Raw genomic sequence first — 25,970 nt, 5'->3', positions numbered from 1 at the left:
AAATGTAAAAGACAATGTATTAAAAAGCTTAGCATTCAAGTAAGCCTTTATTATTATTGCTATTATTGTTGCCATTAAAAACTCTCCTCAATTATTCAGGAAAAAAGAACAAAAAGCAATCGTATGAGAAAGTATTGCTTAATTTAAATTCCAAGAGCCTAACTTAAGGCTTAAATTTCAAACTTCTCTATCCCTGCACTTTCTGAAGTAGAGTGAACAGGCCAGGAACAAACACTTCATGACTTTGAACTAGGAGGTTTGAAGATAAAACATTTACTGTGTCGACTACAAATAAGATCCAAGACAGTAAGGGTAAATTTGAATGTTCAAGGGATTCTCTTCTCATTCAAACCTCTGATGAAATTGTTAATAATCAAGGAAATGACCAAAAAGGGATGAACATGACTTCAAAAAAAAAAAAGGAAGAGAAGGTCTAAGTTCATCAATTCTATAATTAAATGCTAAAATATCAAGACTGACTTCCTATACAACATCCACGATCTCTCTTTTCTTCTAAGAAAAAAATGATTTTTTCAGCCTATCAATGTGTCTCTCTGGAAGATCACAATTTCTAGCTTACTTTGCAACTAACAGTGAAAATAAAATTCAAGTGGAAGTTGGATGGGTTTTCCAAAACTATCTTTAAAAGGGAGCTCTTTCAAGTAGGATGCACTTCTCTTTTCTTTCTCATTCCCTTCCTGCCTTGAATGCAGGCATGATGTCAAGAGTTTCAGCAACATTCTTGAAACATGAGGAAAACTACAGCAAGAGATATAATCAAGTTTCTGAAATCTAGTGATAAATAAAAATCTTAAAAGTAGCCAGAGAGGGAGAAAAGACATAGTATATACACAGGAAAAAAGATAAGGATGACAATAGATTATTTTTCATCAGAAGAAATGCAAGTGAGACGTAAACGAGCAACTTCTCTAAAGTATTGAAAGATAAAAAACAAACTTTCAATCTAGAATTCTATATCCAGAAAAAATATTGTTTAAAAACAAAGGTGACATAAAAATTTTTCAGACATAAAAAATCTAAAGGAATTCATCTACAGCAGGCCCACTTTACAATAGTGGTATAGAAGAAGTCCTTTAGATAAAAGGGAAATGATGTCAAATGGACATAAGGTTCTACACTAAGGCATAAAGAGCACCAGAAATTAAAACTATAGAGAGTAGGGTACTTCCAAATTCACTTGATGAACTCATCACTACCCTGACATTAGAGGAATAGAAAACTATATCAACAGAAAGATCAGTGGTAACCAGGGGACTGGGGATGGAGAAAGAGACTGACTGCCAAATGGCATGAGGAGTATTTGGAAGGTTATGGAAATGCTCTGTATCTTGAATATTTTGGTAGATTCATGGGTGTACACATCTGTCAAAACTCATCAAAATGTGTACTTTAAATGGGTATAGTTTATTATATGTAAATTATACCTCAATAAAGCTGAATAAACAAATCAAAATAAATGAAAACAGGATATCTGAAAGATACTGTGGTTTAGCTCATTCAGTAACTAATCCAGTCTCCTAGAATGTCTTCCTATACTGTAGAGGATACTGTACAGGCTAGAAAACAAAAAAATATATTTCCCATTTTCCCTCAGTTTTCATATGCAATATTAGTAACCACAGATACATTCTCTTGAGACTTTACTTAGGAGTAGATTTATGTAGAAAGGACAAAGAAAATCATCCATTTTGCTGGTGTGGACCATGGCAAAAACATCAAATTTCTAGAGGTGACCAGTTCCTGATTGTGGCAGATTTCCTTGGTGATCCATTTCTGCAGAGGTTTGCAAGTGTTATCTAGAAGCATGCTTAGAGTCTGTATGCCTAGTCTGTAAACTATGTTTAATAATAATTCTTCCATTCTTAAATTGAATAAAATTATACTTTAAATAGCTATAAAATTATCAAGCAGTCACACCTCAATATCAGCTATTTTAGAGATCTGCCTAAATCAATAGCTCTTCTGTTTTTCTCTCTATTACCAGAGTCCCCACTTAGGTTCATTCTATGTGTTTCATAGTCCAGTTTCAGTGTGAGTTTTGTGGATTTCCACTGTAGAGTTTTATGGCTGGTTCAGAATCGAAACATTATTTCTAAATTATTTTTTATGGGAATTTCTAAGATAATTTATGTCTAAACTGTTAGAACACAATCATTTTGTGTGAAGGCGTTCTGATGCCAAAACAACAGGACAACTGCCCTAAATAAGTACCAAGCTGAACTTGCTCCTCCCCTCACCACCCCCTGCAACAGAGCATTATAAATTTGTTTTCTAAAGTAATTTCTTCCCCTTGACTATTGCATTGCTTTCATCTTTAGTTTTTAGTTTAGTTGCAGAAGAGAGTGATCAGGAAAAAAGAGCTCAGCATCCTTGTCAATCTTTCTGTTCTTGCCCATTGGACTCTCTTAACTTTCCTTCAATGAAGATAACTAAATTCCTTTAGCACCATCCACCTTGGGTTGAGTGGCGATGATGGCAGCAAAATAAGGGAACTGCAAAATGTTCTCATGTTCTCTGTACTCCATTTCACTGTCTCCTATAGTCTGCTTTCACATGCCTATATTTCTGTTTCTGTCTCTAACTCATTCTCTGGCCTGCTCTGTCACTCTATTTCTCTCTCTCTCCCCCTTTAAAGAAAGTTGTAATATGCAGATGATTCATACATCTTGATTTTTCTCACTCATCTAAATTTAAACTAAATCAAATGGTTTCATGTGACTAAAACATCACAGACATTGGAAATTACCAACATCAGCTTCTTTATCTCCCTAAAAATTATGTTTCTCCACATGCCAAACTCCAGCAGAGGGCATCCTTCCATTTCAGATGCATGAATACTGCAGCAAAAGGTCTCTACTATTCCAGAAATGCCTTCCATTTACAACTGCACACTGGAATTTTAAGAAAGAGGCTTCTGTAGTAGAAGGGGAATTTGTTATATAAGTTATTCTTGAGTGTTTACCTCCATTTTGAATTACAGATTTAGAATTAATTATCCTTCTTTAAGGGGGAAAGAAAAACAGGAAAAAATTGACTGTCTCTGGCCTCTCTCCAAGTTTAGAGCATTACGTTCAAATTTTAGAAGCAACAAGGTAGCTCCTGTGTGATCTTTCCTCCTCTACGGTGCTGTGTGTGATAATAAAGTGATCCCAGAGCAAAAGCGTCAGAGAAATAAATCTGCATCCTACCTTCTTTGATGCACTCTCCTCCAACTGCAAGACAAAGAGCAGAAAAGGCACTGCAGCCTGTCATACATCTCAGAAGCAGAGAGAAGATAAGCATGGTCAAGAGCAGTATAGCAGGAGAGGCTAACCTTGTACTAGTGGAAGCAGGTGGTCGCTCGTCAAGTTTAGTTATGCAGTTTCACAGAAATTTAAATTCCATAATAAGAAATATCTTACACTGTCAGAAGAATTTTTCCTGGGTTAAAAGGCAAAAGCCCACAAAGCTTATCAATGATATTCTCCTCTGTATGGGGGAGTTTATCAGATCATTTCCTTATGGAAGAATGTCTTAGGGAGAGAAGGAAAGATTATGAGACAAGAGAGAATCATTAATACATCCATTCAACACGTTTTTGAGGACTTTGTAGGTGCTAAGAATGTATCAGCAAACAAATTGTCAAAGATCCTTCTCTTTGAGGTTAAATACCAAAGAGCAAGTGTTTGGGGAGTTGGGCAGACCTAATATTGAGTCTGGCCCTGCTACTTACCAGCTATGTGACTTGGTATAAAGAAATTATTGCTGTCTTTTACAAAACAGTGACAATAATTGTTAATATTTATTGAAAATATAACTTTGTTTCAAGCACAGGAATTAAGTATAAAAGCCTCACAATTGGAATGTAAGAAAAATCCTATCCTTTTCATTTTACAAATAAGGAAACCAAGACATAAAGTGATTTATAAATTGCCCAGAATCACATGAAAGCATCAGAGAAAGAATCTGAAACAAGACTGTCTGATTTTAAGGCTGTCTTGCCTCTTAACCAGTATGCCAGAGAGTTGATTTCTAAGGCTGTCCTAAGGCTTAGGTGAGATGACACATGTAAAGTTGACAGTATAATATAGTATTATTAGTAGTCTTATCATTATTATTTATCATTACCACTGCCATTGTTATAGCTTGGGGGGGGCGGGGTCTAAGAGTTTATCTTGTAATATAATAAAAGAAGCTCAACACTTCAAATCAAAATTCTTCTCTTCAGAATGTAGTCTGTATCCAGCTCTGGTTGAAAGTAATATTGCATAATAACAAAGCTATTGAATCATGGCTTCTCTGCTTTTGTCTTTCCATAAGATGACAGGCTGCCTCTGACAGCTATGGCTCCTGACTATATCAGAACACAGGTTCCCTGTGAAAATATGAAGAGAATATGAAGTTCCCTGTAACAAAATATGAGTATTTCCTTTTCTGGATTTTTCTAACCTTAGCTGAAAACTGCAAGTTAACACCAAACACGCACAAAAAAACCTAGATCCAAGTATCACTCTGAGATATGACAGTCTTTGTTCTCTGATAAGCAATCACGTAATCAGTCCCACCCCCCTCAACCTCTGGTGTCCCTTTGGTCTTTGCCCCGACTCTTTCAAAAATGCCCTCTCCAGAGTCCTTTCATGGGCTTCTTACCAATTGAACATGTTCACAAGTCAATGTGAACTATTATACTAACAGTTTATTCAAAGAAAAATGAAGCAGGCATGTTTTCTTACTGCTCTGGGAGTTCTCTTTGCTTACTGTAAGCTTGAATTTGTGTCTCACACTGCTGCATTACCAAAATCGAGCGTAATTTTAAATAATAAGCAGATAAAATTCTGGCTCCAGGCCCCATTTCTTATTGATTTCATTTCAGGACTGTCATCTTAGGTTCATTAGGTAGGAAATTGAGTATTGGATAATGGTAGTATAAAAGAATTCGAAAATACATATCTTATAAATATTCCATTTTTTTTGCCTTACTAAAAAAATAGTTTATCCCACATGTCAAACTTCACAATGCAAAACTCAAATCAATTGAAAAGCTTTTTAAATATATCCTATTCAAAAAGGCAATTTCATTCTGATTTTATCTTACAGTACTTCTGCAGGGAGAAACAGTTGCCATACAGAAAGTGCTTTGATCCCTCCGGTTTGAACTCCAAAAGTAGCAAGTGTCCTGGTAGTTATGTTGCAAGTTTCCCTGTCATAGGCTTTTAGATTTCTATCAACACTGGTTTGGTCCAATAAAAATATGATTTTTCTTACCCCAAGATAATGGCCATCAATGAACACGACAGGGAGAGAAGGAGCTTCAGACACCCGTCGGCATCTTTCATCTAACTCTTTTCCATAGTCACCATTCAGAGCTATGTTTTTCTCTTCAAATTTCACACGATGATTTTGGAAGATCTTTCTAACCAGTTCACATCTTTCGAAGGTTGTCCGTACCACACGGAGGCAAGTGGTATAAATCACCACACGGTCAAATTCTAGGTTGGTTGATGGTTGCTAAATGGACAACATTGTAGTGTAAATATATTCACATTTACTGTCTTACATCTTAAGACAACTAACAAGCTTTAACAAGTGTTTTGTACATTAAGGGTATGAAATAAAAGTTGAATGAAGTGCTATATTTGTCAATTCTCAGACATGACTTTTTAAGTTAGAACATCTGTAATTGAAATAGGAATAATCAACATAATTTAAATGACATAACTTAATTGACAGTATTTTTTCTGTTCTCCATGGCACATCAAATACTGGCATATCTTAAAATTGATGATGTCTCACTTGGCATGCCACGTGATGAAATAAGAGTAGTTGAATTATTTTTCTCATGTTTTGTAGACATTGTTCACTTACCATATCTACCTCTTAAACCCAAAGTAAAATATGTCACATTCAAACCATTTGAAAATTCTTCTATTTATCAATTTACAAAATTTAATAGTCTTTTGAGCTACAATTTCTTGAGAATAACAAGATCAATATCGTAGGATTGTTCTGAAGTTTAAGTAGCACAATATATGTACACGAGCTCTGTTGAGTAACAGGGTTCCAACATGTGGTGAGAAGGCTCTGCCACAACTAAACGACTGAGGGACTCAGAGGGAGTGCATTGAAACCAACCCCAAAGTGGGCAGCTGGTGAAAGTCAGCATAAAAAAGAAACAAAGAAACGGGTACACTGCAACAGAAGCAAACAACTCTCAAAACAAAGGTGAAGAATCCCTATGTGAGAATCTTTTTTTCTCCATTTCCTTCTACATCAGAAATCAGTGACTGCATTCCTGGGAAATACTGCCCAGCACCGCAAGTACCATACCCAGTAGGTCCTGACATCATCAGGAAAGATCTTCTTCCTCAATAACAGTTTTACCTGAAGAAGACTGAACAAATTACAGCCATACTGTGAGGCAAGGGACACATGAGTCTTCATGAGGCTACAGTTGTTAAAATGTAATAGCCCGCCGAAATGTGAAAGGGTTAAAGAATAATTAAAACCTGAAACTGGACAAAGGAAGTCTATAACTTAGGCCTAGTTTCTGGAACCCCTAACCACATTCTGTTAATCATGAAACTTGTAACAATGAGCTCATACGCTAACTGCCAATTTTAGCCTGTGTAACCCTGCTTGCTTGCGTGGCATGAAAAATAATCAATTCTATATAAGCTGAAAATTACTGTTTGGCCATCGCCCATGGGAACACTGGTTATTGCCCATGGGAACATAGGCAATCACCCATAGGAACATAACATTCTAACAACAAGCTTTCTGCTTCTGTACTTCCCGCTTGCACACCTGACCAGTGGGTTGACAGGTAGTGAATAGGAGAAAGATGGACCTTTGTGTTTAAGACAGAATGAGCAATGGGATTTGGGGCTTAAAAACTTTGTATCTTGGCAATTCGGGGCTGCTCCTTTGCAAGGACAGCCGCCGGCTAATAAACTGTCTCCTGGTTAAGAGCACTCAAGTTGGGTCTGGTTATTCTGGACACAACAAAAACACAACCACACAATTTGTAAACCCCTGTGAAGTCAAAACTTTAATTGGAAACCACGCCACACAGCAAAATACTAGAGTTAGAAGTTAGGATACTAAGCTCTAACACTTTTTGTTCAAGGAAATCAGACCATTCTGCCAGACATTGATGTACAGATTGTCCTAAAAAGGTCCAAAGTCATAAGGATGGCAAAGTGATATTCTCTGCCTCACCAAGAAAGGGGACTTTTGGTGGTGGTGGTGGTGGTGATAAAATTTATTAGAAATATAAGAATCATTTCTTTCTTCCCTAGAGTTTAGAGGCTAAGGTGAAAACCCAGAGGCCTGAGGGGCCAAGCAGGTGTCATAAATCCTAGGACAGGTCAGGACTAAAAGAGATTAGTAAGAGGCAGAGAGAGTGTCATATGAAAAGGAAAAATGTTAGTCAGCTTCAGGCAAGTTTCAGGCTTGCAGGTATGTCACTCAGTGTTGTCAGACATGATTATTTTAGATATACACTTGAAATATGGATGTTTATGGAAATTTTTCTGCTTTCTAAACTTTGAAACCTCACTGAAATGTATTGAGATCATGTAGACCCATATATCTGAGAGCTGAATTTGGACTATACGCTGCTAATTTATTAACACTGGGGTCAAAACAGCATCAGTTATACCTGGACTCTGCCACTGCCTATCATTGTGTCTTTTAAAAGCTAATGAACTATTAAGCCTCAGTTTTCTCATCTGTAAAATGTGATAATACAACAGCTACCTAACAGATTTGCTGAGAAAATAAAGTAAGTGGGACTATGAAAACAACAAATATGGGGCTTGAAATGTAGTGCTGTGCTAAGTTAAATACTGCAAAGTTAAATACTGCAAAAATATTAAAGTTCACATGGCGGAATTTTTAAGATTAAAAACACAAACAAAAATGTCAGTGGGAAAAATCAGGGTAATTAATGACAAGAGAAGGTGATTATTGCTATGCTTTAGAATAAGAAGCATTGGTCTTCAGAGAGCAATCAAATGCCCAAGAGCCTATAGCTCCTCTTCACGTTCATGATTATGGGCATGCCTGGAATCAGGAACTTGCTGTAAATGTCGCAGCTTTTGGAAGAGCACCAGAGTTCTCTTTTTCGTGATCCTATTTGAGTAATTATGCCTTGTTCTTCTGGTTGCAAAGACTGCATTTAACTGTAGTTGGTCCTTTCACTATGTTCTTTTTCAATAGCTACACTTACTTTTAAAATATTCGATAAGAAATACATTTGCCTCATGTGTAGAAGTAGGAAAGTTTAAGATTGGACCTTTCTGCTGCCACATTAACCAACTCATGTAGGATTCTTTCTGCTCATACAGCAAATGCCGGGTACTACTTTTCTGTGTGTCTTTAAGAGTTGTGCATTTAAAAAATAGTAATAAGATACACCCCTATCAGATGGCTATGTTGGATGCTGTCTAACACAAAGGGTAACAAAAATATCCCTTTCCTTTATCTACTGTTGAGAATAAGCTTTTCCTGGAATCAGTGGATCTCCAAGAATGTTTGGTTTTAGAATAAACTGGGAGCTTTAAAAATCCCCAAAGCCCAGGCCAAGTAGACACCAACTAAATCAGAAGCACCATGGTAGGACCACAGAATTAAGATTATTTTAAAGCTCCTATGGTGATTCTAATAGGCAATCAAGTTTTAGAGCTAGTTAGAAAATAGTTTGGAAATGCAGAATCATAGGCCTCACCTCAGATCTACTGAATCAAAATTTGCATTTTAACAAATTTCTGGAGAATCTGGATGCACATTACATTTTAAGGAACCCCAGTGCAATCGCATAGTACACTTGACTTGATTAAGAACCTGGGGTTATGTCCCTTTAAAATAATTGCTGGTAATTTATTCAGTCATTGGAATAATTCATTTGCCATACATGGTGCTAGGCACTGGATATATCATGGTGATCAAACACTATAATTCCCAAACAACATGGAACTCATTTTTAAAGTAATGAAAAAAAGAAATTATATCAATAAATATAGGATTATAAACTGTTAAGTGTTGTGAAGGAAATGCATGAGATGTTAGGAGAGGCTATTGAAAGAGTGCCTTTTCTTGTCTCAGAGGTCAAGAAAGTGTTTTCTGATATTTGAGTTCTGACTGGAAGTACAAGAAGAACTTAACAGAGAAATTAAGTAGGTAGATAGCATGGGGAAAAGAATCATAGCTAAGTGCAAATTTCTTGAGATGGGAAGAAGATGGCATATTTGAGACTCTGAAAGAAGGTCTTTTGTTGAAACACAGAGGAAGAATTATAATAGTACTAAGTGATTCTGGACAAGTATGCAGGATCGATATCATGTTGTACGTTATAGCCATTTGAAAGATCTAAGGGCCTTTAACCTAAGAGCAATGAGAAATTCCTGAAGGTTTTTAAGGAAGATGGGAGGGATTTACATTTTTAAAAGATAAGTAAAGCAAGGTCAGTGCAGATAGTTGCACAGGATGTGCACCGCATAAACCTAGAGAATGTCATTAGTAGCAGAGTTTAAATGAGTGACACCTTCAGGGTTGTGTAGGCCACAACTTGAGCAATCATACTCATGTCTCATTCCAAACTCCCTTGGTCTGGGAACTGAGATTGAATAAAAGGTAAGTTCAGGGTAGGAAATATGGGTATCTATTAGAATAAGCTATTAAGTAAAATGTTATTTAAAAAAAATCTTATTGCATAAATGTTTGATGTGAATTGAAAGTAGATCCTCCTAGAGATAGAAGTAGGTCGAATGATTTCTCAGTCTTTTCTAGTTTTATAATATGAATTTTAAATGATATTGTCTTTGGCAATAAAAAATTAAATTCTTCTTCTACATTTGTTTCATCTTCTTTCCCTCAACAGATCTGTCAAAGCATCTGGCCAGAAATCTAAAAATAGCCTCTCAATGGTTAGCTGTCCCTCTTCTCCCTTCCTGAGGGTTACCATGGAAATAGAGTAATGAAGGATGGAAGCATCTGAGATAACACTGAAAAGCCACTGGGGTTTGCAACCTGCTTGTTCTGAGAGCTGACCTAGATATTAGAAAAGGAAGGCTATTTCTCCCTTTCCATTGATTAAAAAGATAACTCTAAGGGGTGCCCTGAAGCCTCACGACAACCTGCAGTAAATGTAGATGTGTTGGCAAGAGATGGTAATTGCTGTTAATGAGACTAAGAGGGTACTAAATAGCCAATGTATGTCCTCAGCCTGCATCTTGTCTTGCACTTTCCACCAGGAAACAGTAAGTGCTGTAGTCACCTAGTCATTTGGGGACAATTCAGGAGCCCCTACACCCACAGAAGTGACACTGGAATTCAGGCCAAGAATCAGTCCCCACATCTCCCCTCCAGAGGATCAACATGAAGCAGACCCAGCTTCTCCTGCTGGAACAAGTCCAGTGGATATTTCCATTTGACCCTTTGCCTGTCCAGCCTGGCAATGCTTTGAAAAGGCCTCCTGAACTAGGCCTCTTTCTAGTCTTATCCCAGTATGTTCCCAAATCATTAAGAAGCAAGGGGTCTCCAGACAACTTCAGAGTTCAGGTTGTAAACAAAAATAAAAAAATAAAAAGTAACATTTTTAAATGTCAATGGCAGACATAATGCTAATAACTTTGTATTCATTTAATCCTCACAATAACTTACACGATGTTACTGTCTTTATTTATAGATGTAGAAAACTAGGCTGAGAGGAGATAAGCGTGATAGAGTTAAAATTCATCAAAGTTAGAAAATTGGACCCAGATGCATTCCCTTCCAAAGTCTGCGTGCTTTTCACTGAGCCACTGAGCCACAGTGTTGTCCTGCCATTCTCTCCCAAGATAAAGCTGTTGGCCAAACTGCTATATCTCCATTCATTGCACTAGAGGTAATGTCTGTGATTTAAAGAGGTTTGTCTCTTTACTAAATTATGCTCCCACCATTAACAGTGAGTAAGTAACATCACAAGAGGGACATTTTAAACTTTTTTTTCAGTCTGAATGCATTTTGCCTTTGAAATGGCCAAAGTGTAGGGATCTTTTCTACCTGAAAGCAAATAAGCAAAGTGATTAGCCCGGAATCAGTATATCAGAAGGCAGTCTCTCTCTCTCTCTCTCTCTCTCTCTCTCTCTCTCTCTCTCTCTCCATGCTGTAAACCCCTGTAGCTATATGTATGCTATGAAATGCTTCTTAATAGTAAACAAATAACCCCCTGTGTACCTTGCTCTCAAATCACCTCTTGAATTCTCATTCTTGCTCTTAACTAATGTGATATGAAAACCTACTTTTTTACACCAAGGTCCTTTCTTAGCTTATTTCCTGGATCTGCTTCCATTCTATCAATATTCCCTACTCAGCTCTGAAGGTGAATAGTGATCTACGCCATATCCCCTCCCCATACAGTGATCACAAAAAAACTTTGAGGGAACTTTTCTATGTCTCTCTGTAAGGTACAGATTATAAAAATAATTATAATAACTATTATTTGTTGCATGACTCCTGCATATTTATATGTAGTTCTAAGTACTGCAAAGGGGACTTTACATGTTCCGTTTTCATTTATCATAAGACATAAGAATTATTATCCAAATTTTACAGATGAGGAAACTAAATTTAAGGTATCTCGATACTTCAGAGGAAAAAGTAGCAGAACTAGAATTTTGACCTGGGTCTGCCTCTTAGTCTTTGCTCTTTCCATCGGAGGGTACTATATAATCCTATTAAATACAACCAACCAATGGGCCATACCATTCTAGAACTGAATGGTAAATTATTCCACAGAGAGACTATCACAGGGAGTCCTACGAATTTCCATGGCTCATCTCTTTACTTCGTTCTAATACCTTTGGCTAGCTGTCACTCCTCAGACAGACCTTCCCTTATCATTCTATATAAAATAAGCTCTCTATCTTCTGATCCAGTTCTGTCCCTTAGAGCACCTAGTACTGCTGGACATTATGTTATGGGTGTTTATTGGTTACTGTGTATCCTCACAAGTAAAATATAACCCTATGAAGCAGGAATATAGTTTTACTCACTAGAACTAAGAACCCAGGACATGACCTGATGCATAGCATATGTTCAATAAATATCTTCTGACCTCTTTTCCACACATAATTAGAAATTGGTTTGAATCTGCCTCTTAGTAATTGAATAATCTTGGACCAGTTACTTAATCTCCTTAAGTCTCAGTTTTCTTATCTGTACCATGGGGTCACTACTGCTTTCTCCATGGGGATTTGTGGGAATTAAATAATTTCATGAGTAAAAAAACCCTTGACATGAAGCTCGATGCCTAATAAACACTCAGTGAATGGCATCCTTGTTGTTGTTGTTGTTGTTGTTGTTGTTGTTATTATTATTATTAAATGGTACTGACACACACCAGCACTGGCATTATCACCATTAACTATCATTACAACCAACAAATTCAAATTCACATATATCATCAATCCCATAAGTTTGAATGGCAAAATTTAACTTCGTAATTACACAATATCAAAAAATAAATCTCTTTAATAAATTAAATTGCCACTTACATTTGTTTGGATGTGCCATCAATTCTGAGTGAAAGCAATAGATTGGAGCTTAGATATCTGATGTACTAGGAAGCCCTCCTTTTCTGAGTTCAACTGTCCCCTTGGTGGCATGAAAAAAATGCATGAGCGATGCATGCAAATGGATGTAAGGATTTCGGTAGAGAATGTTTTCTGTTGTCTTAATACTCTAAGATGTAAATAAATGAATTTCAGTTATTTCCTTAGAAATTACCTATTTTTTTCAAATCAATTACTGAATTGGCTTAGGCATTAATTGAAAAGCCAGTGAACCTAATGAATCTCCATTCAAAAAGAATTTATTTTTTCCAGAAAGTTAAATGAAAATGAAGTTGCCCCCATTACCCACCATGGACACCTTGAAAAAGGTTCATAGTTCTCCCAGTGTAGCATTAATCACGTCACTTGAAATCTAGATTTTTTTTCTCTTTGGAAAAAGCAGAAAATCTAACAATAGTATTGTTGCATTCCTGCACAGAAACAGTAACTAGAGCTTAGTGGCAGCTACCCTGTTAGTGGCACATGTCTCTTGATGCTGTATTTAATACCATTCCCTTATATCTAGGCAATTTTAACATTGCCTACATTGCTCCTTTAGAGCTGAATTGGTGACATCCCGTCTAGTCTAATGCACCTGCACATATACTTTACATGGCGAGAAACTGAGACAGTTTAATGACTTCAATCAAACTTGCTTTGGAAGCAACATGTTACAGAGGAAAGAAAACCCATCTTGAGTCATTGCTCTGGCGCTTATCTGCATAACTTAGGGACATTAGTTTACTTTTCTGGGACTAGGTTTTCTCTTCTCTAATATAGGAGTAGCTATAATCTAGCCTCTAAGGGAATCATTGGATCATATGTAAAATGCACCTGAAAACACATATCATCGCCCAAAGCCACATGGATAGGAGAAGAGGAACTAGGATCTAATGGAAACCAACTTCCTTCCAAACAAAAATATCACTTTTCCAATATGGATACTTTGGTTTCTATAGAAATTGTCAAGAACATCATTTATTGGCATTTGAGATTGTGCTTTTCTCTGCAAATAAAAATGATATCAAAATGAAAGCTGAAGTTATCATATTTAGAAGTATCCAATCGCAAAGTGATGTGCTTATAACAGTGAAAAGCCAGGCAGCAAATCAATCAAGACCATCTCGCAAAGAGTGACAATGAAAAATATATTTTCCCTCTCATTCTATGAAAGATTCAAGTTGCAAAACCAGAAGAAAAAAAGTCTAAAACATTGACCAATGGCATCAAAATAAGTGCTTAGATGGTCCCGTCTTGACCATTTTCATAATGCTTCTCACCTTACTTTACAAAAACCTCAGAGCTCTTTCTTAAAGACAAAGATGTTCTTTTTCTTCAACTCTCTCAAATATATATATCAAACAATAAAAGATTAAAATCTTCCTTGATTTTCTACATCAAAGAAAATACCTGAATAATCAGCTAAATGTAATCAATCTCTTTCAGCGAGTTCAGATGTGATAAGAACCTACTTTAGAGGATGAAATACCTGCATCTCATCTCAGCTTGATGCTTTCATAAATGCCAGTGTGAGGAAGAGATGTGATCTCAGTCGCTGTGGAATTCCCAAAATAGACTGAGGACTAAGAGGAACAAAGACAGTGAAAATTCAGAAATTGTGAAAATTGGATCCAGCCTCAGGCAAAGCCCTCATTCCTGCTTCTTCCTCAGGCTTCCAGGTTTAACTCTTATGTCTCTCTGACTGCACTAATCATCATGGTCCCAAATGTGCTCTTCTCCAGATTCTAAACACTGTATTCAGGGCAAGAAACTGCTGGAGAGCATTTAGGGGAGCTTAGAAGGTGGCATATGAAGCTGATATATGTATCTTATAAACATTGAGTCCTTTAATTCTATAAGGACAGTAGGCACTATCATTATCTTAATTTTTCATATGAGAAAACTAAGGTACAGAGAAGTGTGTGACAAGCCTAAAGTCAGACAACTAGCAAATGATGGAGCTAGTACTTGATCAAATGAATCATAGAACTCGACTTTTTATATGACCCTATTGGTCATGTACTGATTGAGTCTATCTGTATCCCATTTCATATGGTAAAGAACAAGACCTTAGAGGGATTAGATAGAGGATTTATAAATCCTCAAGTTTCATAAATATGTAGGGATCTTAAATAAATAGCGTATTAGTTTCCAAGGGCTGCTATAACAAATCGCCACAAACTTAGTGGCTTAAAGCAACACTTTATTATCTTGCAATTATGAAAGTCAGAATCTCAAATAGGTTTTACTGGGGAGAAATCAAGATGTTGGCTGGGCCACAATCCTTCCAAAGACTAGAGAAGAGAATCCATTACCTTTCCTTTCCCAGCTTCTAGAGGTCAACTGCAGTCCTCAGATGGTGGTCTCTTCTTTTGCCTTCAAAGGGTGCTGTCACAACCTCTGCTTCCATCACCACATCTCCTCTCTGACTATGACCTTCATGCCTCCTTCCTATTAGAACCCTTGTGATTACATTGGTCCCATCCAATAATCCAGAATAATTTTTCCATCTCAATATCCCTAGCCTAATCATATCTGCACAGTCCCTTTTGCTGTAAGGTAACATGTTCACAGGTTCCAGGAACTGGGACATGAACACATTTGACAGAGGGCAGGTTGGGGACTCCATTACTCATCCGACTAATAGATAGAGGATCATGGGTATAGGGGTAAAATGTACACAATCTTAAAACAGAAAGAAAACTTGGAGCTGATCTAGCTCAACTTAAACCAATGTATGGCAATGTCAAGAACACACTCAAACACCCGGTTAGCAGACTAGATCATCATCATTGTGCTTATGGGCTTTTTTAATATACATAAAATGAAAGCAATATTGGTAAGGTAGGTGTGAAACACATTGTTCTTCCAAGACCTTTGACACAATTACTTGTAAGTAGAACTTTTCTCCAAGGTGCTACTGAATAAATGGAGGGTAGAGAAAAGAAGCAAGTATATCAAAGAAAGATTTGCCTGCTTTTTATCAATCTTGTGTGTTTCATCTCTCTTTTCTACTCTTTTCTATCTCTTACTTTGCAATATGCTTTGTCTCCAATTGTCAAACGATCCTTAGAAATTGCTCTGAAAACCAAATGCTAAGCATGACCAGATGAGGGGGGTACTTCATGTTACATGAAAAAGAAAATACATATAAAAATGTTTTAAATTTCTGAATAAAGCCAGAGGTTGGATTTGTTTGTGTGCTCCACAAAGGGATCTAGCTAATCTTTCAGCTCAGCTTCAGAGAGAATCAAATAACCTTAAGATTTCAAAAGCAAGAACATGTTGCCTTCCCAAATCCTCTAAAATTCCCCCAAATTAGGTTGCTTTAATAAAAGCAACTAAATTGTAAAACACATGAAACCCACAGATGTAGATGTGAAGATTAATGCTCATATCTTAAAAATAATATTTTTCATATATATATTGTATTACTTGGAATGACTTAAAATTTTGTAAAGGAAGTTTAACACTTGATATTTATTGTATATTTAAATAATAAATAAATGCAGGTTTAACACATACACACACACACACACACACACACACACACACACACACACAAGATTGATCACAGTATCACCAGAAGGAAGAAAATAAAATTATTTCTGGAAGTCTTCATCAGATACTGTTTGCTTTGATACCAAACCTTCTTACTGGAGCTGATTATTAGATTTTGAAGATTTAGCCATTAGGAAAGAGATCTAACTAAATTATTAAACTAAATAATAAGTCCCATTAAGTGGAAAAGGCTTTCGTGAAGGTTTTTATTAGTAACTCAATTGACATTGGAAACAAAAAATATTCATTAATGAATTTTATGTCATAGGTATTGCATCAGATAAATGCTTTTATTGTTACTATAATTCTCAAAATATATAATGCAACAGATACTATTATTCCACTTTCATTGTCAAAGTAAAAGTCATAGGGAGATTGCAAATTTGCTCAAGATCATGAAATCATAAAAATCTTTTTCTACCGGTATATATAACATTCTCCTTTCCTATATTTTCTCTTTCATATCTGGCTAATCCTTCTCCATGTTCAACTAGGGTCACACTTCCTCTAAGTAGTCTGGTTCCCATGGACTCTCAGCTTGGTCCACTGGCCACCTCTTTCTCTCTGGATGACCTCATCCAAAATTTCAATAGCTAATTGAAGACTGGTGTAATTTTATTCAAGTTAATGATGATTTTACAAACACTGGAGAATTAGATTGTAAAGTAGTGCTGTAGAATATGTATTAGTGAAGTAGGAAGTGAGATAAAAGCTGGCTAACCACCTATAAAACACTCTCCATTGAGAAATGTTTAAATGTTTATGCAGATGTTAGCTGTGCCCAAAGAAAACCTGTTGGCCTTTATCATTATCCACTGTCTACCTGGTAGCACCTACTGAAATGGTATGTAGAGTCTATTAGAAAACCACTACCCTGTAAACTGTATGCCAACAGTTACATCCTTATCCAGCTCTGAAAAAGAGAGAGAATCTTTCTCTCTTGTTTTCAAACTATAAGAATACAAGTGAAGAAGAGGCCAGATATGGTGCTCCCACCACCCCAAAATGTGAAAAAGGAGGAAAAGGAGAAGAAAGCAGAAATGAAAGAACGAGTCTTGACAATATTTCCACTTTCATTTCTACCTTCATTCCTGCCAAGATCATGGCTTATTTACATGAGTCAATAAATAAATTCTTCTTTCTGTTTATTGCTTGTTTGCAATGATCTTGTTTCTGTCATGACCAACCAAAGATTTCAGCAGATTCAATAAATGTTATCTACTACATTTTGCTCTCTAGAAATAAAAACCTTTCCACAAATCACTTTTTTGGGGGAAATCAGCATTTTTACCTGTTTTTGCATGCTTGAGACATAGCCCATTTCTACACTCATTTATCAGCTAGGTTTGAATAAAATAAGTTACTGAAGACCTCCTTCCTCTTGACTTCAGGGTACTAAGAATTCTGAATTTTGAAGTATGAGTGTTGTGAATCCTATCTCTGCTACTGTGTAGTAGAGTGACCTATAACAACTTGATTCTCACATTCATAAAATAAGTGAAACCTACCTGCACCATGTCACCTAGCCCTTATGAGGATCAAATAAAATGAACAGCACACCTATACTTTTTATAACCATGCATAAGTAACTTCTATTAATTACTGGTAGTTTCTAAGTTTTAGTCTTTGAACTTTTGATGTCTTTTCTATAACTTCCCTCCCAGGAAGGACTAATCTGTCTGTTTGTCTTTGACTACCACCCTTCTGTTTTGGGTTCCTAAGTTGATACTTATTTTCCTTTCTTTTCACATGAGCTACAGTCTAATGGACATTTCCTTTTTAAAATCCTGACATAGCTTCAAACTTGATAAATCTGCAATCAGGCTTTCCCCAAATCCATGTTCTCTCTTGTCTTCCCTCTCTGAATCTGGTCTTTACATCTTCTATTGGAGTCACCCTCCATCATTTCTCTCTACTGATCAAACTCAGTCGTAAACCAGTTTCTATTGTGATGATGTCCTTATCAATTTTCTCTCATATCCACATTACTCTTCTTACTGTCCCCATGTAATACTAAATTCTCATCATCTTTTACCTAGATTACTATAGCTTAACTCACCTGTCTATTTTCTCCCCACTATCAATGTGAGAATCATCTTCTTCAAAATTTCCTCCCAGTAACTTACTGATAAAATATATATAAAACTTATATATGTATATATATAATATATACATGCCCTGTAACTCTGCAGTGTAAATGCTTTTAATTTGCAGAAAGATGTAGAAGCTGAGACTCAGAGATGTACGATGCTTTGCCCTAGATCACACAGCTATGATGTGGAAAATAGAATTGAACCCTAGTACCTCTACCTCCAAACCAGTAATGAAATGCTTTCCACTAACTTACCACATCTCAGTTCTTCCATCAAGGTCTGTGTGGTTTTCTCTTCCTCTCAAGTATCTTTCTATTCACTCCTTACCCTCCAGTCTGTGCTTTCTTATGTTAGTGGCATTATTTCTGCCAAGTAGATTTGTGAGAAGCTATGGTTCAGATCTTCAAGTCTTTTATCTTTTTAAATGTCTACTCCTAAAATAAAGCTAAGCATAGGGAAAGAGGGAAAAAGGCAGAGAAAGAGAAGATAGAGGAAGATAAGAAATTTTCTCAAATTCTTATAGGAGACAAGATGCATTATCATCATTTCTTAAAGTGTGGTCCGAAGAGTCCCCACATCAAATCTGCTGGGATGTAAGTCCCGGGCCTCACCGCCATTGATTCTGCTGCTGTAGCTCTGCCACTGCAATAAGAACACACTGAAACCTGAAGTCTCTCGATGTTCTTGCCAAAAGACAGATTTTTAAACAGTATATTCTACTTGTGCCCCATAAAGAGTAAACAAACATTCTATAGGAAGTTTGCCTAATTCTTATGACTGTCAGCAGATGAGATCGTCATCCTTTTTTTCACTTTCTCATTCATACTGAGAGAAGAGTTGTAATTAAAACCTCACACTGAGCAGACAGTGAGTCAGGTCCAGGTACCTATATTGTCTTATTTCCTTTCTTGATTTTGTGAAGGAAATACGATGGAAGATAGAGTGAAATCTTACACAAAAACCCAATTCATCATTAAAGCACTCATCTCATTTTAAATAAACCTCAACTTCCCCAGTTTTCCTACTTGTATATGCTTCATGTTGTATCCAGTTTACCAGATCTAGTATATTCAAAATATATATAATTTTTCTTCCTCTTATATTTTGTAGGAATGATTTCATTGTTACCATGCCTACGACCAAAAGAGTTTCCTATTATGATGTTCTAGTCCCATACAAATAATTTTAGTTTTACTTCCTCTTTCAAAAACAGCACAAGAACATGCTGTGAAATGAAAACCTCATGTGCAGATTTTTAAATAACATGTTCAAGTCACTATTTTAGCTTTGGGATACACTAAATTAATAACAAGAAAAAAAAAGCTTCTTGATAGTATCCTAACTTGACTGATTTATGCTATTTTAAAAGCAGGTGAGAGATATTGTCACACACCTTAAGTCTGTTTGTTTTGTTTTCTTTTGTTTTTCAATTATGAAGATAATTTTGCTCTCAAGAATTTACACACTCTTCCCACTGACATATATTATAAGAGGATGAGGTGGTTTTAGGCCTTTCAGTCCACTATCACTAAAAACAGACTTGATCTAATTCAGATGAAAGCAAACACTGTGATGTAATGAGGATAACACTAGCCTAGATATCAGAAGTCCAGGATTTTATTTCCAGTTTAGACACAACTTTGGGGCCTTTATATAATCTCTCTGGAACTCATTTGTCTCTTTATTAAATGAGCAGAGTAGACTAGATCAAGGGTCACAAAATCAAAGGTTTTTTAGAAGCTAAGCAGGTAAGCAAATAGAGAGAGTAAGATCATAATGTAAGACAACAGGGAGTTAAAAAGAACTGGATTTTAAAAAAAAATACTCTCAAAAAGCATTCAATGTAAAAATTTTTTAAAACGCTGTAACCAAACCTCTGGAAGTCAAATTCAGCCCACAGGCTGCATATAATCTCTGAACTATACAGTTTTTCAAGTACCTTCCAGCTTTAACTATATATGATTCTAAAACTGGCAGTAATGATAACTGAAATCACCTATAACAAAGATAATAATAATTGTTCACATTTATCTGGTGATCATTACACGCCAAGCTCTTAGCTAAAGACATATTAACTCATTTTAATCCTCGAGTTTAAATAACTTGTCCAAGCTAATCTACTTAAATTTCTGTATGCATCGAATCATCAAGCTTCAAATAAATAAGCTGTCTACCATAACATGTTTTGGCTATACATTTACCATTTCTTTCAGTGATTTCTTCTAAAGAATTTAAAAATATATACATATAATCTCTCTGCTGATAGTTTTAAAAGATTTGTCAGTAAGATCTTTATCACTTTTACCATTAGGTAAAGAACATTTTATCTGGTCGATAATCATACGTGTTGATAGGGATCATATTGATCTTTATACAAAAGGTCACTAGGTGAAATCACGTACCTTTACTTGATCATTTACATCACATATATTAATTTTAAATTCTATATATTTATCTTTTACTATTCCTTAATAAACAATGAATTTAAAAAGGAATTAGAATCATACGATAGAGTAAACCAGGCTTAATCAATATCAAAACTGACTATTCAACTCATAAACTTCAATCAAGAGACTTAATGAAGGATAAAATTTAAAAGTTAGAAAATATTTTGGCAACAATATTTAATATAATAAAATATATGGCAACATTACTTAATGTTCTACTCTACTGAAAGTAATAAATGTTATGTTTGATGTCTCTATATTGCTGAAATACCATTGTGTGCTTAGTGGACTAATTGGTATTATAAACTAGAGAGTAAGAATAGGGATAAATTTTACATAAAGTGAATTTTCTAATGTTTTGATAATTTTTAAAATTAAAAAAGTATTTTGTCAATGTCATTTGGAAGTTAATAGAATCATAAAATCAGAATAATAAAACTCGAAGAGGTTTCTAGAAATCAGTGGGTACTAGTCCTTGACCCATTTATTGGGCTATACTGGAATTGCAGCTGATCATAGGAATTAATTATTTATTTTAATCCAAAATACCAAATGAGATCATCATTTAAATTTAATAGTTTAGATTTCTAGTTTTGGCTCCAACATGTAAAGAGCTTGGAAGTTTTCATTTCTGCCTTTACAATAAGAAAAACTGGACAAAATTAAAGTCACTGACTTTTCTTTGGTCCATCAAAAATTTAAGTTTCAGGGCTAACTGCCATCCTGAAACCTGGAGAGACAGATGTACTTAGAAAGACATAGCTAAGCTCTGCTTACTTGGAGCCAAAGTCCTTGGAGCCATAAACTAGGTAGGACTCCTAAATGGTAATTTTGATAAAAACTGCTGACACCTAAGTATGGACTAACATGACATGTAAAAGTCCAAGAGGCTGCTGTTTTAAGGGAGCTCCCATATTTTCATGAGTTTTACTTTCAGGAACCCCAGCAGGTTCTCACAGTGAAGAATCAAGAAAGATCCTCCCCGCCCCCAAAGGCTCTGGCAGGATGAGGGAAGAGTAACCCCTATGAAATGCACCCAAGGCTAATTATCTATTCCTTAAATGTGGGTTGCATGCACTGCCTCAGCCAGGCGATCAAGTTTAGCTTCAATTGTGGTAAGTCAGGTTTGGTAGTGCGTACCCCGAATATGTGATGAAAACGATGCTTTATCTCTGTGATCTTTCTCCCCAAAACACTTAACACCAGTCTAATCATGAGAAAAACATTGAACAATCCCAAATTAAGCATATTCTTCTAAATGTCTGAATACTCTCCACAGTTATCATGGTGATTAAAACCAAGAAAAGTCTGAGAGACTACATGCAATATGCTATCTCGCATAGGATCCTGGAACTGAAAAAGGACATTAGGTAAACACTGAGAAGATCTGAATAAACTGTAGACTTTAATTAATAATTATGTGTCAATATTGGTTCATTAATTGTGACAAATGTCATACTAATTTTAGGATTTTAGGAGAAATTGGGTTTTAGATATATGGCAAGTCTCTGTACCATCTTCACAATTTTTCTATAAATGAAAAACTGTTCTGAAATAAAACATTTAATTTTGAAAAAGAAAAAGCTAAAAAACATGAAAAATATGACACTAGTAATAAAAAGCTTATAAATATTAATATGAAATATTAATAGTTTGCTATAACTCAGATAATGATTAATTAAAATTAGAGAATTGGATGTTGTTCCCTCATTAAAGACCAATTTTCAGCTTGGTATGTGGTCTCAAAAAAGAAAATTCTGGGTCAAGATGATGGGGTAGGTAAATGCTGTGCTTGCCTCCTTTCATAACCACATTCAATTTACAACTAAACTACAGAACAACCATTGTTGGGAGTTGCCTGAAGTCTAGCTGAACAGAAGTCAGACAACTAGAGACACACAGAAGAGGCAACTTCAAGACTGGTAGGAGGAGGGAGATGTGGAACAGCCTGGTCCCACTCCTGTGTGTGTTGGCTGAGAATCAGAAAGAATATCTCGGTTGCAGAGGTCCCCCTTGAAGAGTGAGGGGTTCTGGCTCCACACTGAGCTCCAGAGCCCAGGGTTTCAGTGCCGGGAAGAGAAGTCTCCATACCTTCTGGCTGTGAAAACCAGTGGAGATTGTGTCTGAGTGAGACGAAGGGCTGAGGGAGCCCCAGGCATTTTCTTACAAGGTCCATGTGCAGACTTACTTGCTGGCAAACTCACTTGCTCTGAGGTCCAGCACAGGCACAGCACCTCCAAAGACACCAGAGACATACAGGGAGGAACTGAGTTGTCTGACTTCAGGGCGAGTGCTAGAGGGGTAGCTTTCTCCCATACAGAAGTGAAGGCTGAGGGCATTGTTCCTTTGTTGAGCCCACCCCAAACTGGCTTGCAGACCCAGGTGGCAGCCAAACTTGAGTCTCCAGGAAAGTAGCTAACACTGGTCACCCCACCCTGGAGATTCCCTGAGAACCTGTCCCCCTCAAAGTGTGGGCTCACCCAAGCCACTTGCAGTGGATTTTCCATACAAACAACCCATCTTAGGTCATGCTGCAGACTTTCCTAAAATCTCTCAAAGGTTCACAGCACCTAAACAAGCAGTGTCTTGCCTCAGCATGCTTCATATCTCTTGCTGAGAAACCCCAAGCCCAGCACTAGTGGCAGCCAGCCTTGGTTTTTGGCTTGGCCTCTTGAGGCACTTCCACACTCAGAATGGGTGGCAGCCATCTATAGATTGCTTTGTGGCTCATGCCAAGTGACCCTGGGCAGGACACAGGCTGCAGCTGAATTGAGCCAGTGGCAGGGCACCTCCCAAAAGGCCTCAGCCTGCTGGCCCAGCAGCTGGCTTCAGTCTGAGCCAGAGCACCACCTAGGATCACATCTAAGGACAACACACCCAAAGGGCAGACAAGGCAGGCACCAGAGCTCTGCTAAAATGAATCTTGCTCTGTAAGGTCATCCCCCTGCACAGCAGCTCCTCCACTGGTCATGGGCAGTCATCACACCAATCAGCCCTCCCACTGATGAGCAAACAGCAACCAAGTCTCAATTACAACAGAGGGGAACACACAACCCATACAAAAAACATACCGGGAGCTCCCAGCTCAAGTGACCAGAGAAGACTGTGCCACTGGGCCCCACAGGACACCTACTACATAGGCCACTCACCTAAGACTAGGAGACATAGCAGCCCTATCTAATACATAAAAACAAACACAAGTAGGCAGCCAAAGTGGAAAGACAAAGAAACATGTTCCAAATGAAAGAGCAGAACACAGCTCCAGAAAAAGAACAAAATGGAGACAAGCTATCTACCAGATGCAGAGTTCAAAACAATGGATATAAGAATGCTCAATGAACTTAGGGGAAGAGTAGAGGAATTCAGTGAGAACTTTAATAAAGAGATAGAAAACATAAAAGTAGAGATAGAAAACATAAAAAAGAACCAGTCAGAAAATAAAAATACAATAACTAAAATGAAAAATACTTTAGGAAGAATTAACAGTAGATTGAATGAAGCAGATGATCAAATCAGAGAGCCAGAAGATAAAACAGCAGAAAACACCCAATCAGAACAACAACAAGAAAAAATAATCCCCCCAAAAAATGAGAATACTTTAATGGGCCTCTGGGACAGCATCAAGTGTATCAACATTTGCATCAAAGGGCTACCAGAAGGAGGAGAGAGAGAGCAAAGAATTGAAAACTTCTTTCAAAACATATTAACTGAAAACTTCCTTAACCTGGTGAAGGAAATAAACATGCAATCCTAAGAAGCACAGAGAGTTCCAAACAAGATGAACCCAAAGAGACCCACACCAAGCCACATCATAATTAAAATGCCAAAGGTTAAAGACAAAGACAGGATCTTAAAAGCAGTAAGAGAAAAGCAATTAGTTATCTACGAGGATGCTCCCATAAGTCTGTAGGCTGATTTCTCAACAGAAACTTCGTAGGTCAGAGGGATTGACATGAAATATTCAAAGTGATGAAAAGCAAGGACCTACAACCAAGACTACTCTATACAAACGAAGCTATCATTCAGTATCAAAGGACAGATAAATAGCTTCCCAGACAAGAAAAAGTTAAAGGAGTTCTTCATCACCAAGCCAGTATTACAGAAAATATCAGAGGGCCTTCTTTAAAGAGAAAGAGAAAAAAGAAAAAAAAAAGATAAAAATATGAATAAAATGGCAATAACTACAGACCTAACAACAATTATTTTAAATGTAAATGGATTAAATGCTCCAATTAAAAAGATACTTGTGTTTGTCTTTATGTGGGTGAATGGATAAGAAAACAAGACCCATACATATTCTGCCTACAAGAGACTCACTTCCAATCAAAAGACACACACAGCCTAAAAGTAAAGGGATGGAAACAAACGAAAAGAAGCTGAGGTAGCAATACTTATGCCAGACAAAATAGATTTTAAAACAGTCTATAACAAGGGATAAAGAAGGACCCCGTAATCCCATTTCTGGGTACTTATTTGAAAAAACCCAAAACACTACTTCGAAGGGACACATGCATCCATATGTTCATTGCAACATTATTAACAATAACCAAGATATGGAGGTAACCTGTGTATCCATCATTAGATGAATGGATAAAGAAGAGGTGGTGCATATATACAGTAGAATATTATTAAGCCATAAAAAATAATGAAATCTTGCCACCTGCAACAACATAGATGGACCTAGAGGGTATTGGGCTGAGTGGAGTAAGTCAGACAGAGAAAGACAAATGTCATATGTGGAATCTAGAGAACAGGATAAACAAACAACAGAAACAAGCTCATAGATATAGAGAGCATTTTGATGGTTGTCAGATTTGAGAGCGGGAGGATGGGGAAAGGGAGGAGAAGATTAAGAGGTACAAATGGTAGTTACTAAATAGTCATGGGGATGTAGAGTATAGCATTGGGAATATAGTCAGTAGTATTGTGATAACTATGTATGGTGTCAGATGGGTACTGTATTCATAGAGATGATTGCCTCATAAGTTATATAAATGTCTAATTGCTATGTTGTACACCTGAAATTAATATAACGTTATATGTCAATTATAATTGAAAAAATAAAAATACAAATAAAGATTTAAGGCAAAAAAAGAAAAGAAAAATTCTGGTCTACTGTAACTCTCATTGAAATGATATGGAGAAGTAAATGACAATATAACGATGCTGTTTCTAATACTTGTACCATTTGACAAAGAAACAGTAACTCTAAAGAATGATGTTTCTTACCCCATTCCTCCCCTCATCCAAATTAACATAGGCCAGGACTACAAATC

At 36.6% G+C, this 25,970-nt stretch overlaps 1 protein-coding gene across 1 annotated transcript in view; it reads right to left on the bottom strand.

Annotated features, from left to right (window-relative positions):
* The window catches only part of GRXCR1 (glutaredoxin and cysteine rich domain containing 1), a 115,415-nt gene that overhangs the window by 56,515 nt on the left and 32,930 nt on the right, over nt 1–25,970 (bottom strand). The window contains exon 2 of the mRNA XM_039845116.1: nt 5,266–5,508. Within this exon, the coding sequence (XP_039701050.1) occupies nt 5,266–5,508 (243 nt within the window). The remainder of the gene's footprint in view (nt 1–5,265; nt 5,509–25,970) is intronic.

The sequence above is a fragment of the Pteropus medius genome, unplaced genomic scaffold, assembly GCF_902729225.1.
Source record: "Pteropus medius unplaced genomic scaffold, Ma_sr-lr_union100, whole genome shotgun sequence".
Taxonomy (NCBI): Eukaryota; Metazoa; Chordata; class Mammalia; order Chiroptera; family Pteropodidae; genus Pteropus; species Pteropus medius.
The sequence above is the reverse complement of the archived record's forward strand: the minus strand, read 5'-3'. Positions and strand labels throughout refer to the sequence as shown.